Source organism: Mandrillus leucophaeus, unplaced genomic scaffold, assembly GCF_000951045.1.
Source record: "Mandrillus leucophaeus isolate KB7577 unplaced genomic scaffold, Mleu.le_1.0 Scaffold104, whole genome shotgun sequence".
Taxonomy (NCBI): domain Eukaryota; kingdom Metazoa; phylum Chordata; class Mammalia; order Primates; family Cercopithecidae; genus Mandrillus; species Mandrillus leucophaeus.
In genome coordinates, this window is record NW_012098543.1 from 1,214,804 (window position 1) to 1,227,439 (window position 12,636).

At 47.6% G+C, this 12,636-nt stretch overlaps 2 protein-coding genes across 2 annotated transcripts in view; both read right to left on the reverse strand.

Annotated features, from left to right (window-relative positions):
- Window positions 1-2,263: 2,263 nt before the first annotated feature.
- LOC105539442 (protein FAM90A27P-like) lies at window positions 2,264-5,636 on the reverse strand. The gene is made up of 4 exons (XM_011979742.1): window positions 5,517-5,636; window positions 4,874-5,073; window positions 4,287-4,392; window positions 2,264-3,211 (listed from the first exon to the last, which is right to left on the reverse strand). The coding sequence occupies exons 1-4, from the start codon at window positions 5,634-5,636 to the stop codon at window positions 2,264-2,266; spliced, it is 1,374 nt and encodes a 457-aa protein (XP_011835132.1).
- A 5,461-nt stretch (window positions 5,637-11,097) lies between these two features.
- The window catches only part of LOC105539747 (40S ribosomal protein S18-like), a 20,949-nt gene continuing 19,410 nt past the window's right edge, over window positions 11,098-12,636 (reverse strand). The window contains exon 2 of the mRNA XM_011980175.1: window positions 11,098-11,307. Coding sequence (XP_011835565.1) covers window positions 11,098-11,307 — 210 coding nt within the window. The remainder of the gene's footprint in view (window positions 11,308-12,636) is intronic.

Consider the following 12,636-nt stretch of genomic DNA (forward strand, 5'->3'; position numbering starts at 1 on the left):
GCACAGCCCCACTGCAGAAAGACCGGGGACGGGACCAGCCTCAGGGCGACTTTAAACTCAAAAGGAGGCGACTCACCGACTCTCACCCGGACGTCTCAATTTGCTCTGGGTTGAGAAACAGGAGTCGGTCTGTGGGGACCCCACGTCGCGGGTATAGCAGCGCCAAGAGAACTGGGAAGCGCAGACGCGATGGTTCAACCTTCAGACGACGCCATCCGCTTCCGGGTCTGTGCCAATCAGCGCAGGACCGAAGCCAAACCTGGGCTAGTCCGGCGAGGAGGTGGGCGGGGCCTGGGCGAGGCCGCGAAGGGACGCGAGGAAGTGGGCGGGGCACAAATACACTGAGGCTTGACTTCACGGAGGAGACCATTAGCAATGTGGATGCTGAAAGTACAAGCAGAAGAAGGAAGCTTCACAGAACTTAGTGTGAAGAAACAAAAGAGAAAACCTCTTCTCCCCTGGCAGCCCCCATGCTCGCCTCGTCTACACCCCTGCATTTCCCTCAGGCTGCCTGGGATCATGCGGTACAGCCGGCTAGAGCGTAACTTCTGTATCAGGGAAACTGTACAGCAAATTGGGTGGCCGGACTTGAAGAGGTGGCTCTCACGTAACGTATATTTAAAAATCACCAGACTAAAGCACGCTGGAGGAGTTCAACCTGAGTTTCCAGATCACTCTTTATATCTTCATGGCTTCCAGCCACCATCCACGAGGCAGCCTGGAGGCTTCCACCCACTGCGTTTTAGGGACCAGGTCCTGGGGAGACAGGGACACTCTCCTGAGACTGAAATCCCACCCTTGGAGCCTTCTGATCTTTCTGGATTCAGGAAGGTTTCTTCCCAAGGTGAAAAGGGGAGGAGGCGGGTTAGGGAAGCATTGTCTTCACTCTCTCCCTCCTTCACCTCTCCCTCCAGTGTTTCCTAACCTCCACACCATGTTTGACTTAACCACACAGGGTCTGCCCACCCCTATATCCAGCCTCACACGGGACTTAGAGCATGACTCTCTCCAAGGGTGGGACCCAGCCAGGAGCAGTGGTTGAAACTCACCAGGAGATTCCAATGTGCAACCAAATTGAGAGTCAGTTTATTTTCGTGCTTATCCCACTTTAACCCACCTGTGAAACACCTGGGGTTGTTATTCAGCTGCAGATACTGATTCAGCAGGGGCGACCTGTGCCTGAGGGTCTGTGTTTCTCAGAAGCTACAGTTCTGTGGGTGATACTCGGGGCACCCAGTCCTCTTTGCTCAAGTAAATGAAACGTGATAATTGAAATGCAAGGAAATTGGCCTGAGGTGAAAAGGAAAACTCAAAACACCTGTAAGACATGTCATGGTTCAACGAGTTTTATTCATATGGAAAGAAATTAACCAAACAGAATTTTACAATGACTTTTAATAACAAAAGTTCCAAGGCTAGTAGAATACATCCTTAGAAGTGAAATTCATTTAAAAACTTGAAGTTACTGTATTGACTACTTGTGGCATAATAATAATAATAGTAAGATACATTTTATCGTGTGCCACTCGTGATATGCTTTGCATAAGTTATTGAATCCACTGAATCACTCCAACATTGAGAATATTGGTACCTCAACTTCACACGTGCACTAGCTGAGATGCCCTCCCTATCACAGTGGAAATCAGAGTCTAGGTAGCTTCATAAAACAAATGGAGTATTTCTCTTGTCTGATATCCTGGAAAAATGTATACGGTATAAAAAAGAACAGTTTCTTAAATGTTTGAATTCACTGGTTAAAAAAACCCACATTCTTCCAAGAAAAACAAATTCCCCATTTTTCCAAGGCTAAGTGTTTCTCACTACAACTCTCCTTCACAGTCAAATATTCTTAAGTCAGTAGATACTGAGGTTTTCCACTACCGTCGAAGGGCCCTTTGCCCAGAATTACTCAAATTTCAGTGGTTGGCTCCCTCCCTCAGATGAGTTTCAAAGCTTTCTGTTGACACCAGTGGAACATTGTTTGCTTATGTTGACTCAGTTTCTCATATAATTATATGTAATTGGAAAAGAAAAGTATAGGACACTTTCATAAGCCCCATTTTAATGCAGATTAAATTTACATAATGTAAATAGGCAGGGTTTCTTGATCCCCGATGGTATCTGGGGTCCATGTTTGAACAGGCACTGCCGCCAGGGAAGTGCTGAGCCCGCACAGGGCTGCTTCCTGCCTCTCCGCTTCTCAGCCTTTCAGCCACTTCCAAGTCACATGCGCTTGAAGCCGGGTCTTCTTGTCTTGGGGGCCTCAGTCACTGTCACTGTCCTCAGAGGAGGAAGTGACCCGAAGGTCCTCATAGAGGACACTCCTTGAGACCTGGGGACACCGCCCCTCAGGCTCCCTTGAGACGTGAGGACTCTGAGCAGAAGCAGAGTTCTCAGGAGGGTGGGATGTGGGAGGCGTTCTGAAGCTGGGGCTCTCCTGTCCCTCCTCCCCTCTCATGAAGGTGACACTGCCGGGCCTCCCTGGAACGTGAATGGGTGGTCCAGGCTGGAGGACGGGGCAGCCCTGGGCTGGGCCCAGGAAAGGTGAGCTGGGTAGCGGCTGGAGGTTGACTCTGGGCTGCAGGGTTGCTGTCTTGGTGGCTGCTGTCTCTGCGGTCGGCTTGCGTGCCTGTCTGGATCCAAGTCCAGTTGCCGTGAAGGGAGGCTGGAGTGTCCGCACAGTGCCCACATCCAGGAACTGAGTTCTCAGTGCGGGGCTTGGGAAGGAACTGAGTCTTGCTTTCTTTGTGGGGTTCTGGACGGTCTGGGTGGGGACGGCGGCAGGCTGCTTTCCTGGCGTCTGGGTTCTGGAGTCCTGGCCACACTTTCGTCTGACTTGCTGTGGTCCGGGCTTTGCATCTGCATCGGGACGTTTGATTTCTGCCTGGGATTTAAGGCCGGGACCCAGCGCAGACGCCTTCATGGCAGGCTGGGGGGCACCGTGGGAGGACACGTCAGGCCTGTTGGCTGGCGGCCTGGCACTGAGAGTGCGGTTCTGGTGGGAGCTCTTCAGAACAGGGAGCAGGAAGGCAGTAATGTCCCCGCCATGTCCCTTGGTGGGTCCACAGGTGCTCAGTTCAGCTCGATCATTGTGACCCGAAGGGCAGAGTAATCTCATCCCAGGTATGTAGACAGGCGGTGGACCTGTGGACACAGGGCCCAGGGCAGATCTCTTCTTGGTGCTGTGGACAGGCAGAGGCAATGTAGGATGCTGCAGGAGAAAACACCCCACATGAGACAGCTCAGCAGTAGAATTTCCAAACTCTCTGAAGCAGGGAACTCACATGTGCAACCACATCACAACAGAAGCTGTGTGAATACGAGAAGCAAGCTAGGACAGGCTGACATGAGAAACAGAGGAGAATAATATGCACTGGGATTGCATCTAAATCAGGATCAAATATAGGGAAGACCCTACAAAAGAGATAGGACATAGGAAATTAAATGTCACAGAAAAGGATGTACACACGGTCACTGAATATATGCAGGATTGTCACTTCAGGAATAGTGTTGGGGAAAGATGGCCTACCATTCTGTTTGCTGTGACTATCACATATGAAAATTAAAACTGTCTTTATGTTGTCTGTTGTTAATATCAAGGGAATATCAATTCCCCCACACAACGTGGAGACTGGAAATGGCACAGCTCCTTTTGAAAGCAGATGTAAGAACATGTATAAAAATGAAGGAGACGCCTTATCTGCAGCCAGTACCCCGAAGACATCTGATCAGTCACTCCCCACGGGCACTGAAATGTGCCTAGCAGCATCTGCTGGCCAACTTGTAAATAAAGGCACAGAAACCAACTTTCAAACAAAGAAGCTGAGGCCGGGTGCGGTGGCTCACACCTGTAATCCCAGCACTTTGGGAGGCCGAGGTGGGTGGATCACAAGGTCAGGAGATGGAGACCATCCTGGCTAACATGGTGAAACCCCGTCTCTACTAAAAATACAAAAAATTAGCCGGGGGTGGTGGCTCGTGCCTGTAGTCCCAGCTACTGAGGCAGCAGAATGGCGTGAACCCGGGAGGTGGAACTTGCAGTCTTGCAGTGAGCCAAGATGGTGCCACTGCACTCCAGCCTGGGCAACCGAGTGAGACTCCGTCTCAAAAAAAAAAGAAGAAGAAGAAGAAGAAGCTGGAAACTGGAGTATTCGAAGTCCTTGGGTAGCGCAGTTCTCCTGCAGGGCAGCCTAGGTTTAAACATGATCCCCACCCGTGAGGGGCACAGAAGTGAAGGAATCAGGGGACCCAGAGGAGAAACAGAGGAGGAGCCGGGGAATGCTCACCCGGAAGAAACCGGCTTCCACTGGCTCCTTCCAGGCTCCCTCTGTTTTCTCTTGGGGACTCCTGGGAAATGTCTGCGTCAGAGCTTTGCTCTGCTGCTGCTGGGGCCTGTGGAAGAAATCACGTTCACTGTCCAGACCCGCCTGATCCTCCTGCCCACACCAGTGACTGGGAACCAAGCACCCTCCCGGAACCCAGCCCAGCCCTTGCTTTGGGTGAGGGAGACATTCAGGCCTCTATGAACTTTGCCAAGACAGCCCCTTCTCTCATCTCAGAGGTAGCCCCGCTTACAGGAAGCTCCCCCTACTTGCCCGGCCATGGCCCCAGGTCCCTAAGTTCATTCAGACCCTGGTGCTGCTCTGCCTACCACGGGCAACATCCCCAGGTCTCCCACAGCCCCTGCCCTCTGGAGACTCTCAGCGCTGGAAAAAGCTCGGAGTGTGGACCCTGGGAGGCAGCGGCCCCTGCCCACCTGCATTTGGAGCTTTCCTGTGTGTGCCTAGAGAAGGCTGCACAGAAAGAGTAGGGGAGACACCAGCTCCTGAGGCGCTGACCTCACGGCTAGTCCTTGACCCTGCAAAATCCTTACCTTGGACCTTGCTCCTCTTTTCTGTCATTCCTCATAAAGGGCCCTGGAGCCTGGGGTAGCTGGGGCTTTGCTGGTTGCAGGTTCTCCTTCTCCTTGTGTGAGCCCAGGGGCTGCAGAGGAAGGGCCCCACTCCACCTCTTAATGGGGCAGGTCTTGCTTCTGGCTGAGTGCCCAAAGGCCCCGCAGTTCTTGCATTTCACCTGCAGGTGGAGGAGGACAGAGAGCAGCGAGTCAACAGCAATCACAGGCACCTGCGAAGGTTCACGCACGACCTGGGGGTTGGAGATGGATTATTTTAGGAGGGGGACATAGGCCCACGGGCTGTTGGTTGCCAGGAAACTCAAGATATTATCGTCCTCCCCAGAGCCCATTTAACAGGGATCCCAGGAGGAAGGACGCGCGTGTCTGAGAGTGAAGATAATGAACCAGTGTTGAGGACTCGGCAAACACCAGGCTGGACGTGACACTGGACAGAGAATGAGGCTGCGCCCCAGAGACTCCGAATGGGCCAGTCTGCCAGGGAGGAGAGCACTGACGTGTCGGCCCAAGTCCATGGGAACCCCCAAGTCATAAACACGGTTCCCGTGTTCAAGCCCACACTCTGGTGTCCACTGGTTACCAACATTTTCAAGCCCCCACTGACCCTGGACTCCTCCTCCTCTGCTGCGGGAGTCCTCTGCCCCACGGGTCTCCTCTGCTGCTTCTGTGGGTTCTTGGCTGTGGGAGGCCTCTGAGCCTGGTGACGGACAGGATGACCTGCCATCTGTGGCAGGTCCTTGAGCTTCTGATCAGTCCTCTTTATTAATTGATTGTTGGATTTCCTAATCATAAGAAAGAGAGAGAACATTACACAGACACCAGGTAAAAGTCCCTCCTACCCTTATTTACCCAAGTGGGGATGGAGGGACGCACTGGCCACTGAGTCACGCCCACTGTAACTTGGTCCTCTCTGAACCCAGGTGCCAGTTGTGCTATTTTGTGACTCTCTCCCAGCCTGGCCTACTCCCAGAACAGGACACAGATTTTATAAACCAAAAGCTGCTTGATTTCTAGAGGGAGAAGTGAGATTTGCAGCCTTGCATAAAAGTTTTCTGGGCTCTGAGTTTGTGTGCAGTCAGTGCCTCAGAGCTGAAACCCTCTGACAATATTAATCAAAGCCAAGAGATGAATAGCTAACAACTAGTGATTTTTATTCCAGCTAGTTCCAGAAAACCCGCTATTTTCATAGAATAGTGTCTCACTCAGAAAACCAACCAGAAGCTCAAAGCTTTGCAAAGCTTTCATATTCAACCTATGGACACTCGTGACGTTCACATGAGACCCCTGTGACCACACGCCACTCTTCACACAGAGGCAGGCACAAAGCCAAGCCAGGACCAGCCCTCTGAGGATCCTGCGACGCTGACACGTATGTGCATATTCACGCCAGGCATCGCACACATCACAGCCCATGTCATGGGGGGACATGCAAGATGGAAGCCCCCAGGTATGTTCAGCAGAAACCTTGAGCCCACACTGTGCTTGGGGAGTCCCCCAGGCCGTCCCATCCTTACTCTCTAATACTTGTCTTACCTCTCCTCTTGGTATCCACATCTTTGTGAAATTGTAGGGGGCCGGCCCACTAAAGCCTGGCATTTTTCATTGGAGACACAGCGGATGGTCGGATCCTCTCCTGGCTTCAGAGGAAATCGCAGAAGAACCTCCACAGAGGCAAGAACAACCCATTTCTCTGTCATCAAGTCAATCTAATGCCGAGAAAGGAGAATGGAGAGGCAACCTGAGTTCTGCAGGCAGGAGGAAGGCTTGGCAGAGGAGAGGAGGAACTCCCAACTTCCTCAGATTTTAAAGGGAATGCTGGACAGTCTCATATTTCTTGGTTTCGTTTTTTTAAGAAGTCATTATATGAAAAAGATCCTTGTACGTGCGTGTTTACAGCAGCAGAATTCGCAATTGCAAAAATACGGAACCAGCCCAAATACCCATCAATCAACTGGTGGATAAAGGAACTGTGATGTGTATACACACACGATGGAATACTACTCAGCCATAAAAGGAAGAAATTAATGGCGTTCGCAGCCGCCTGGATGGCATTGGAGACTATATTCTCTGTGAATAAGTCAGGAATGCAAAACCAAACTCCTTATGTTCTCACACATGCGCGGGAGCTAAGCTATGAGGACACAAAGGCCATCTCACAGTTCTTTACTCCAGAGCCGGTGAGGAGTTTGCTGGTGACCTTCAAGTGGCACCGAGAGTGATAGCCCAGGGTATCGGGAAGAGCTGCTGTTCCCAGGTGGGAACTAAGGGGCGGTGGCATTGGCATTTTCCCGTGTCCCTGAGAGGAATTACAAATCGATTTTAACGGGTCAGTGCCCGCGTATGGAGGTTGTGAAACCCTGACTATGACCCGATCCTGGGCGGGGAGCCTGCTTCAGCCGTCCCCCTAGGCTTGGACTCCCCGCATTCCACCTGCCTCCCAGGTGACCCCGCAGCTCCCGCACTCACATCTCTTTGTGGGATCCCACACTGCTTTAAGAACTGCTTCCCCCGTTCCATGGAGAGAGTGTTGGGGTCCATCACTGCTGGTCCTGCCCGAGGGATTCTGTTTCCCTGTGGAGGGAAGAAAACAAGACGCTGATTCTTTCCTACCCCTGGAATCTCCCAGGGGCAGGATGCAGTCAGCCCCATCTCTCTGCTGTGCCCACCGTGTCCCTAGGAGTAAACTCACACCTTCTGTCATTCAAACTACACGGATGCAACCTTCCTCTGTCAGTGACGTGACACCAATATGAATGAGAAAAGCAGGTGATCTATTAAAAGAATTGTTCGCTGGACTTAGCATGTTTGATATGTATGCAACACAGGTGCCTCCTCTAGGGACCCTCATGGTATACCATCAAACATCTGGAAAAAACTGATCATGGAATTGGACTCAAAGAAAATTTAATATATTAGAAAACTGGATATCTTATCAATCTGTAGTCCCTGTTTGTCAAAATTAGATATACCTACATTTTATAAATGATAAGGATGTTTTAAACTATGAAGCACATTGTCTGAAATTTCTGCAATCAAAGTCCTTAAGATCAAATAAGATATTCAAGTGGAAATCAGAAAGTGCAAAGAAAATACAGATAAATCCCTTTCATGTCCAAACTGATGAGCAGTAGAAAACTTGGGTTCAGGGGAAATGTCTTTGTCTAAATGACCACAGTGCTAGAGCAACAGAAGCAGAGGAGAGTGACGGCGACACCATTTATAAATCAACTCCATCTGAAAACTAGCAAGGCACAGTCCTGGCCAGTCACCACCCAGGTCCTAAGACGTTTGCGGCTGAGGAAGCAGCATAGCAATGCTTGCAAGACAGACTCCTATGAAAGCAAAATGTCCAGATGCCCCATATTCAAAGTTAGATGCCTTCACGATAATGATAGCTATGCTTTCCTGACTTACACACTACAATGTCAAGCAGGGTTTTCTTTAAATCAACAGAATACTAAATGTTGTCATGCTGTCAGCCCACCGCATGTAGACACGGCTTAGTGAAATCTTCACATGGAAAAGACCTCTATATCAGAACAACTTAAAAAAAAAAGACGGTGCATTTTCCGGTCACATTCTGAGGTCGCCCTACTCTGTAATGTAGTAGCTTTCAGTAAACTCTCTCGTCTCACTGTTCTCTGCAACTCGCAAGGAATTTCTTCCTGTGTGAGAACAAAGAACCTTCTCCTGGGGTCTCAATCGGGCCTTTTTTTTTTTTTTTTTTTTTTTTTTTTGCCACAACATGATTGAAAAAAGATAAAATTTGGGGGAAGTGCTTAGGTCTATAGAGACAGAACAACATGACATTACAAAAACGAAAAAGATGGAAATGGTCAATCAAACAGTAAGTTGGAGCAGATGAAAAAATAAATGGAATACGACAGGAAAACGTGCTCTTTATTTGAAAGCAGTAGTAGGATACATTACCACGGGTTACCACAGAAAGATAATAAAATTCATCTTCATAGATCATATTAGGAAAAAAAGAAGACAATACTGCCATGAAAATACAAAAAAAAAAAAAAGTGATCAGGGAATGCTACATTGGGGGCAAACACATTAGAAAATCTAGAATAAAATGTGCTTTCCTCTTCAAAATCCAAATCACCAAAATTGAGAGGTAAAGAAACATTTTTAACTACATATTTAAGTAGAACCATTGTTTATTCCACCATTATAGATTGGGTGCTCGCAGCTTAAGTCTTGCTTGGCTTACTCTATGGGCAGAGGCTCAGGGCCCTGAATTTTTACCAGCTCCTAGCAAAGGCCAATGAGTATACTGATATAAAAGATAAGTGAAGAAATCTCTTATTTAAAAGCCCTCCATCAAAGGCACCAGGTCTCCATAACTGCTCATCCGGCACCCACACAATTCAGGGTGCTGGGTGAGCATTCCTTGCAATCGTTGACCTTCATATGATTACTAAAATTTTGTTTTTAATTTTTTTATTTTGTTTTTTGTTTCTCTTCTTTTTGTTTTTTTAATACATATTTTTTCGATCATTACAATTTCTGAAACATTTTTTTGAATCAGGCTCCATCTTAAGAAATACTGTTAAGCAATTAAGTAATCTTTACCTCAACATCTAAAACCACCCACTACAGAGGTTTCTCACTCTTCTATTTCTCCTGTTGGAATAAACCAAGGCCCAAAGTAGTAATGGACAACCTGTTGTCTTCCTTCCCTCCAGCAGCCACTCGGGTAAGTGGACCCTCGGCGAACTCTACTCCTCACAGTGGGGCTTCCACGATGAAGGGAGCAAAGACCACTGAGGGGAAGATCCGTTTTCCTGCTGGCATTTATACTGCCCCAGAGCCCCGCAGCCACTCCCCCCGGCTAACCTAATCGTGACGTAATCACATCTCATCTAATTACCTCTCCCTCTTTCTCCATTTCTTAGTTATTCTGTTCCTAGCACTTTCATTTTATCACACGTGTACATCCAAAACAAATAACGTAATTTGCTGTTTGCTCTTCCCATCATTTTAAATTTTAACCGAGAACCATATATTTTGAACAACATACACTATTTTCTGCATGTTTAAAATGTTCATACATAAGCCCAGGCTGTCTCATTCTATGTCTCTAAAGGGGATGGGCAGCTCAGTCTCCCATGGCAGGGAGCTCTGTGGAAACCAGGACTGGAGATTCTGGCCTTTGTGGGGCCAAAGATAAGTGAGGTCTAAGAACAGCCTGGCTCACTGTGAGTCCGGGAATGGACTAGAGTATGTAGTGTGGCTGTAGGGGGTGGGTCACCCAAACTCTCCATGTATCCCAGGAATTTTTAAAAGCCCACCTCAGATGGGGAGAACTGCAAGAAGCCAAGTGTCAGTTCCAGGGACAGCTCCTGGAAAGAGTCAGTGGCTCTTGCTTTTAATCTCTGATGGGAGCAGGAAGGCAAGCACGGCTCCAGGGTGTGGACGGGAGCTCAGCAACTCACCAGGATTTAAACATCCTGAAGTCTGGGCAGCACTTGGGGCTTGGGGATGGAGTGTAGACTCGCCTCTCTGCAGAGATGAGATGGGAGTTGATATAGTTTGGATGTGTGTCCCCGCCCAAATCTCCTATGGAACTGTCATCCCCAGTGTTTGACCTGGGGCCTGGTGGGAGATGATTGGATCATGGGGGCGCTTTTCTCATGAATGGTTTAGCCTCCTCCCCTGTGGTTGTGTCCTTTCCAGAGTGAGTGAGTTCTCATGAGATCTGGGCATTTAACAGTGTCCAGCACCTGCCTCCCCACTCTCTTGTCCCTGCTTTTGCCATGTGAAATGCCTAATCCCTCTTTGCCTTCTGCCTTGAGTAAAAGCTCCCTGAGGCCTCCCTAGACTAAGATGCTGCAATATTTCCCATACAGCCTCCAGAACCATGAGCTTATTCTCTTTTCTTTATATATGACCCAGCCTCAGGTATTTCTCTATAGCAATGCAAGGAAGGGCCTGATAAAGGAGTGTTCCCAAGAATTCTCACAGAGATATCAGGGTGTGGGTCTCTCTGTCCTATTCGGGTGGGTTTCTCACCCATAGGCTTCCCGAACCTCTCCTGTGACAAAGGACAGAGGGAGAGGTCGCCCTTTCTACATTTCAAGGTCCTTCTGCCCGTGGGTGCAGTGGTGGTGTGGGGAAAGGAATATGAAGTTAAAAGGCGTATTCTCAAAATTCACATGGGATTTTCCAAGATAATCTCATCTGAGGAAGACGCTCTGGGAATGAGGAAGAGCAAGAGAAGGATGAGGAGATAGGAATGTTCTCAGGTAAATGTCCTGTTCTGGGTCAATTGCTGTGTTCTCTCTTTCTCTGAAAACATCATGGGTTTTTGTTTGTTTGTTTGTTTTGCCATCAATAAGAAATTCACTTGCTTTCAAAAAATCCAAAGGCTCATATCGTCCAGAAAACTGAAACAGGTTAAATTACCACTTTTATGAAGCAGAACTGCTAAAACTTCTTCCCCGAAACGTCTTTTCTTGCATTAATCCTTTTACCTCCCCTGTGTTTATCTTAAAAATTCATGCACAGTGAGAAAAGAGGAATAATTTTTTAAGATCTGTGGCACCAGATGATGACCGTAGTTCGTAATAAGGCATACTATAAACATACACAATTAATAAGAGAGTGAATTTCAAATGTTCTTGACAAAAAAGTGACAATTATGTCAATAATGGATATGTGAAACTGATTGACCTCACAATTCCACAACATATACATCTATCAAAGCATCACAATGTACTCCATAAATATGTACAATTGTTATTTGTCAATTAAGTTTACGTTTTAAAAAGTCACATACCCTTTTAAAAGAAAAAACTACCTGTAGCTTATTTCTCTACCCAATTCCTCCACCCTCGAGTGTATACTATGTTCTTTTTGACCCCATGCAAAAATAAAATCTTAGGTTAAGTACTTTCAACGATGGAAAAAAGAGGTTTTTTCTTAGAAAGCGATGTTTCCAATCATACTGCATTCTTTTTATTGCAAATGTGTAATAGATTCAAAAAGTTTTGGGGTGTCTACTATTTATATTTAGTTAATTTATTTTTAAATTGACAAATAGTAATAGTGCATACTCATGCATTCTTTTCAACGATAAAATATTATTGATTTCTTTACCCAGTTCTTCCTCCCACAATCATATACTACATATTGTCGGACCCCATGCAAAAATAAAATCTCATGTTCAGCATTATCAATTACCGGATAAAAGTGTTTTTGCAGGCAAAGATGTTTCCAATTATAGTGGATTGTGTTTTATTGCAAATATTTAATAGATTCAGATAGGTTTCCAAGGTGTCTACTACTTATGTGTATATTTAATTTATTTTTAATTGACAAATAGTTCTTGTGCATACTCACAGGGTAGGTGGCGACCTTAGAATAGGTTTAGCGTAATGATCAGATTAGGGCGATTAGCATGTCCATCATCTCAAACCTGCTTCATGTCTGTGTGTTGGGGACATTCACTGTCCTCCCTCTAGCTACTGGAAACCTTACGTTATTGTTAGCGATAGCCATCCTGCAGTGCCATGGAGCACAACACAGTGGGTTCCTAGGTGCGCTCTCCAGCCTGGGCGCGCTGGGGGGCGTCTCGTGGCAGGACTGAGCCACGTGGGCGTGGACTGCACGGGGTCAGTGACTTCAAAAGCCTCACCCAGATCCTCTGCACTTACCGCCTGCAAAGCACCGTCAGCTCTGTTCTGGAAGGGCGTGTCTGCTTAGATGTCCCCAGC

Bases quoted from the DNA above. Each gene is read 5' to 3' on its own strand.
- LOC105539442 (XM_011979742.1), bottom strand. From the start codon at position 5,636: ATGGCAGGTCATCCTGTCCGTCACCAGGCTCAGAGGCCTCCCACAGCC. The intron at 5,074-5,516 runs GTCAGTGGGGGC...CTCCACCTGCAG, and splicing joins CAGAGGAGGAGGAGTCCAGG to GTGAAATGCAAGAACTGCGG. The intron at 4,393-4,873 runs GTAAGGATTTTG...TTTCTTCCACAG, and splicing joins AAAGAGGAGCAAGGTCCAAG to GCCCCAGCAGCAGCAGAGCA.